This window comes from Pongo pygmaeus, chromosome 5 (genome assembly GCF_028885625.2).
Source record: "Pongo pygmaeus isolate AG05252 chromosome 5, NHGRI_mPonPyg2-v2.0_pri, whole genome shotgun sequence".
NCBI lineage: Eukaryota > Metazoa > Chordata > Mammalia > Primates > Hominidae > Pongo > Pongo pygmaeus.
Genome location: NC_072378.2, coordinates 31,123,030 through 31,128,694, shown reverse-complemented (window position 1 = coordinate 31,128,694; position 5,665 = coordinate 31,123,030). Strand labels below are relative to the sequence as shown.

The window sequence follows — 5,665 nt, the reverse complement described above, 5'->3', positions numbered from 1 at the left end:
CCTGTCAGGTGGCAGGATCGTTAGGGGCCCGTGGCCATGGGTACCCCACACTGCAGCCACTGCTGCTGCTGAGTAGGCAGATGCACCGGGCTGATTACCACGCTCCTCCCGGCCACGCCAACTTCCCCCGGGGCACCCACCCCCTCCATCTCTCCTGCCCTCCCCACAGTGACTCCTGCCCAGGGAATGTCCAGCTCTGGCATAAAGGACCCAGGTGTCCTCGAGCTGCCGTCAGTCAGGAGGCCGTGCAGTCCGAGATGGGCTCGTCTTGGGCACCCTGGATGGGGCGTGTGGGCGGGCACAGGATGATGGCACTGCTGCTGGCTGGTCTCCTCCTGCCAGGTAGGAGGCTGGGGGCCCTGGGAACAGGAGGGAGGCAGAAGGGAGAGTCCGGGAGAGGACCCAGCGAAGGGGATGGGCAGGGGCTCTGGAATCTGCCTTTAGAGTCTGGGGGTTGCTCCTCACTGCATGGTTGCCTCAGGTAAGTTTCTTAAACTTCCTGAGCCCCAGTTTCTGAAACTCTGAAGTGGGGTTAATGACACCTACCTCTAGTCTGTGCGTCTCAAATTAAATAATGTATGTGACACGTGCTTTGGAAATTCTAGAGGTTTATATAAATGGTGGTGGTGGTGATTTTTATTATGGGAGCACTACAAGATAATGATTGGACATTTAATAGTAATAATATCATTTTTAGAGCCTTTTTATATGCTAGACTCTGTTTTAATCACATTTGGATTATATATTAGAACTTTTTTTTTTTTTTTTTGTGAGACGGAGTCCCACTCTGTCTCCCAGGCTGGAGTGCAGTGGCATAATCTCGGCTCACTGAAACTTCCACCTCTCAGGTTCAAGCGACTCTCATGCCTCAGCCTCTAGAGTAGCTAGGACTACAGGTGCCCATCACCACACCTGGCTAATTTTTTTTTGTATTTTTAGTAGAAACAGGGTTTTACCATGTTGGTCAAGCTGGTCTCGAACTCCTGACTCAAGTGATCCGCTCGCCTCGGCCTCCCAAGGTGCTGGGATTACAGGCATGGGCCACCACACCCAACCTATATTAGCACTTTTGATCATTACAAGAATGGTATGAAAGGAGATTTGTTATTTCCACTCTACAGATGAGGACACTGAGGCTTGGAGAGTTTAGGAAACTAGCTCAAGATCATGCATTAGAAGGCAGCAAAGCCAAGATTTCAACCCCAGGCCAGGCGACCCCTGGACCTGTGTTGTTAACCACCAGGTACTTATAGCCCTTGAGGAATTTCTGCAACCTTCCCATGATCTAGTAGGTGGTTGGTGTCTGAGGGAATAGAGAAAGAGAGAGGCGATGCATGGTGGATTCATGCAGAGGACTGAAGGGAATTGGCACAGCTGGGGTTTGGCATGGAGGTGCATGCAGATAATTTCTTTCTGAGGAGAGAACAGGGACATCACAGAGGATGGTAGTCTGGTTGTTGGTGGAGGGATCAGGATGAGTGGCAGTAATAAATCATAATATGTAATGCTTTACACTTTCTAAAACATCTTCTGGCCGGACATGATGGCTTGCGTCTGTAATCCCAACACTTCAGGAGGCCAAGGCAGGCGAATCACCTGAGGTCAGGAGTTCAAGACCAGCCTGGCCAAGATGGTGAAACCCCTCTCTACTAAAAATACAAAAAATTAGCTGGGTGTGGTGGCGGGCACCTGTGGTCCCAGCTACTTGGGAGGCTGAGGCAGGAGAATCTCTTGCACCGAGGAGGCAGAGGTTACAGTGAGCTGAGACCGTGTTATCGCACTCTAGCCTGGGCAACAAGAGAGAAACTCCATCTTACAAAAGAAAAAAAAAAAAAGAAGAAAAAACTTCCAGGTGGATGATCTCATTTAGTTTTCTTCATAGTAATGCTGTGGGAAGGCAGGGCAAATTTGGCCCCTCTGAATGTATAAACTAAAGCTCAGTGAGGTTCAGTAACTTGCTACTATGTGGCTCCGTTTGTGAGACATGGGACCTGGAGGGGCTAGGGAAGGCAGAAGGAATGCAGGTGAAAGAGTCATGGAAGAACCATGGGGTAAGTTGGGCCTGGGGTTTTGAGCAAAGGAAAGGAAAGATAAGGAAAGATGTGGCTCCACATCCCTGAGGGAAGTCAAGGCAGCAGAAGTCAGATGAGGGGCTGGATGGAGGCAGGTGTGCTCAGAGAGGGAAGTTGATTGTGGCCAGGAGCCTCGGAGGCTCGTGGGGTTTCATCCTGGTTCCCTGGGCTGGGCCAACGAGAGCAGGACTGGCTCAGGGTGCGGTGTCCTGACACACTGGTACCAGCAGGTTCTGAAGCAACAGGTAGTGACCCCACATCCTGGCCCCCACCCAGCTTTACTGGCATGGCCAGTGCTGAGATGGGAAATAGGGTTTCCATTCCTGACCCCAGCCTGGGCTCTCACGAAGAAGCTGGTGACCAAATCTTAGTCCTCGAGTGCCCTTTCCTTTATTTCAGGCCCTCTGCCCCCAGCTTTATCTTTTTCCAGTGTCTCCTTCTATATTTTTCTCTGCTTCTCAGCCCTCCATTGTTTTGCCTTTTGTCTTCTCCTTCCCTTTGGTCCTACTGTCTGGCCCAGGATTTTTCCCCTAAGAATTTATGCCTGGACTTCTCAGAGCCTCAGTTTCCCCAATTCTCTGTCTCTTCAGGGTCCTTTCTTTTAGGCCTACTTGTTCCTGCCACTTCTCCATTCCCTCTTCTTTTTTAAAATTTTTTTAATTAAAAAACAAAATACAGACGGGGTCTATGTTGCCCAGGCTGGTCTTGAACTCTGGGGCTCATGCAATCCTCCCACCTCGGCCTCCCAAAGTGCTGGGATTACCGGCGTGAGCCACTGTGTCCAGCCCCTTCTCATATTCAATGTATTCCTTTGAGGCCCCTCACTTTGGCACCTAATTTTCTATTTTTCTGGTTGGTGTTTGCCTACCCTTCCCAAACAATGAAACTGCCTTTATTCGGCCACCTCAATATCCTTTAGAGACAATAGCCAGTTCTTCCTCCTTTCTTCATCCCTAAACTCTCCCTAAACCCGAGAGGCCAATGACTGAGATAAGGCAGAAAGGTGAGGGAGGAAGCCAAGCCTCCTTGGCCCTTACTAACCACTGCTTTCCTCCACAGGGACCTTGGCTAAGAGCATTGGCACCTTCTCAGACCCCTGTAAGGACCCCACACGTATCACCTCCCCTAACGACCCCTGCCTCACTGGGAAGGGTGACTCCAGCGGCTTCAGTAGCTACAGTGGCTCCAGCAGTTCTGGCAGCTCCATTTCCAGTGCCAGAAGCTCTGGTGGTGGCTCCAGTGGCAGCTCCAGTGGATCCAGCATTGCCCAGGGTGGTTCTGCAGGATCTTTTAAACCAGGAACGGGGTATTCCCAGGTCAGCTACTCCTCAGGATCTGGCTCTAGTCTACAAGGTGCATCCGGTTCCTCCCAGGTGGGCAGCAGCGTCTCTCACTCGGGAAGCAGCGGCTCTCATTCGAGCAGCAGCAGCAGCTTTCAGTTCAGCAGCAGCAGCTTCAAAGTAGGGAATGGCTCTGCTCTGCCAACCAATGACAACTCTTACCGTGGAATACTAAACCCTCCCCAGCCTGGACAAAGCTCTTCCTCTTCCCAGACCTTTGGGGTGTCCAGCAGTGGCCAAAGCGTCAGCTCCAACCAGCGTCCCTGTAGTTCGGACATCCCCGACTCTCCCTGCAGTGGAGGGCCCATCGTCTCGCACTCCGGCCCCTACATCCCCAGCTCCCACTCTGTGTCAGGGGGTCAGAGGCCTGTGGTGGTGGTGGTGGAGCAGCACGGTTCTGGTGCCCCTGGAGTGGTTCAAGGTCCCCCCTGTAGCAATGGTGGCCTTCCAGGCAAGCCCTGTCCCCCAATCACCTCTGTAGACAAATCCTATGGTGGCTACGAGGTGGTGGGTGGCTCCTCTGACAGTTATCTGGTTCCAGGCATGACCTACAGTAAGGGTAAAATCTACCCTGTGGGCTACTTCACCAAAGAGAACCCTGTGAAAGGCTCTCCAGGGGTCCCTTCCTTTGCAGCTGGGCCCCCCATCTCTGAGGGCAAATACTTCTCCAGCAACCCCATCATCCCCAGCCAGTCGGGAGCTTCCTCGGCCATTGCGTTCCAGCCAGTGGGGACTGGTGGGGTCCGGCTCTGTGGAGGCGGCTCCACAGGCTCCAAGGGACCCTGCTCTCCCTCCAGTTCTCGAGTCCCCAGCAGTTCTAGCATTTCCAGCAGCTCCGGTTCACCCTACCATCCCTGCGGCAGTTCTTCCCAGAGCCCCTGCTCCCCACCAGGCACCGGCTCCTTCAGCAGCAGCTCCAGTTCCCAATCCAGTGGCAAAATCATCCTTCAGCCTTGTGGCAGCAAGTCCAGCTCTTCTGGTCACCCTTGCATGTCTGTCTCCTCCTTGACACTGACTGGGGGCCCTGATGGCTCTCCCCATCCTGATCCCGCCGCTGGTGCCAAGCCCTGTGGCTCCAGCAGTGCTGGAAAGATCCCCTGCCGCTCTATCCGGGATATCCTAGCCCAAGTGAAGCCTCTGGGGCCCCAGCTAGCTGACCCTGAAGTTTTCCTACCCCAAGGAGAGTTACTCGACAGTCCATAAGTCAACTTTTGTGTGTGTGCATGCCTTGGGCACAAACAAGCACATATACTACATCCCATATGGGAGAAGTCCAGTGCCCAGGCATAGGGTTAGCTCAGTTTCCCTCCTTCCCAAAAGAGTGGTTCTGCTTTCTGCACTACCCCAAGGTTGCAGACTCTCTTTTATCACCCTTTCCTCCTTCCTCTTCCCAAAATGGTAGATTCAAAGCTCCTCTCTTGATTCTCTCTTACTGTTTAAATTCCCATTCCACTGCAGTGCCCCTCAGCCAGATCACTACCCCTTACAATTCCCTCCACTGTGTCTTTGAAATGGCCCATTCAGTAACACCCCCATCAGCTTCTCAACTGGGAAACCCCTGAAATGCTCTCAGAGCACCTCTGACGCCTGGAGAAGTTATACCTTCCTCTTCCACTTTACCAAATAAAGCAAAGTCAAACCATCATCTGGAAACAGTGGCCACTTTTCACTGACCTCTCTTCGACATCCAGTCAACCCACCCAGTATGCCACTGGGCTCTCGCTCCCAATTCCACCCCACCCTCCGTTACAGAGCTCACCACGCCCTCCTAGATCACCGTCCCCAACACTCCCACTGCCTCTCAAGGCCCTTATCTCAGCCCCTTCCTGCGGCCACTTCCCTCAGTGCTCAGACGATTCCCTGGGTGAGGGAGACACTGGGGCACCCTCAGAGGTTGGAGCAGGCTCCCTGCTGTCTCTGGATCCTGGACAGATGGCTCAGTAAACTGTGGGGACTAGGTGCAGACTTTTTGCCTTCTTGGAGTCCTGGGTCTCCTCTGAGAGTCTGGGTGGTGTTCCTCCTATGCCTCTAGAGGTCTCTGTGTCCCTCATTTTCCTTCAAAAACAGGCCGTATTTCTCTTCTACCTTCCAGCTCCTCCCACAGAGGAGGAAGACAATAAATATTAGTTGAACTGAAAGCAGAGATTGCCTGGCCTCCCAGATCCTTCTTCCATTTCCCTCCTCTCTCATTGCTCCAGGAAATCCATTCTCTTCCCATTCCTCATTCACCATGGGGTCCCCCTTCCCCTTATT

General features: G+C 52.7%; 1 protein-coding gene across 1 annotated transcript; it reads left to right on the top strand.

Moving 5' to 3' along the window:
* The first annotated feature begins 217 nt into the window (after window positions 1-217).
* On the top strand, window positions 218-5,665 carry CDSN (corneodesmosin). Its single transcript, XM_054493068.2, has 2 exons — window positions 218-342; window positions 3,132-5,665. The coding sequence occupies exons 1-2, from the start codon at window positions 258-260 to the stop codon at window positions 4,613-4,615; spliced, it is 1,569 nt and encodes a 522-aa protein (XP_054349043.1). The 5' UTR covers window positions 218-257; the 3' UTR covers window positions 4,616-5,665.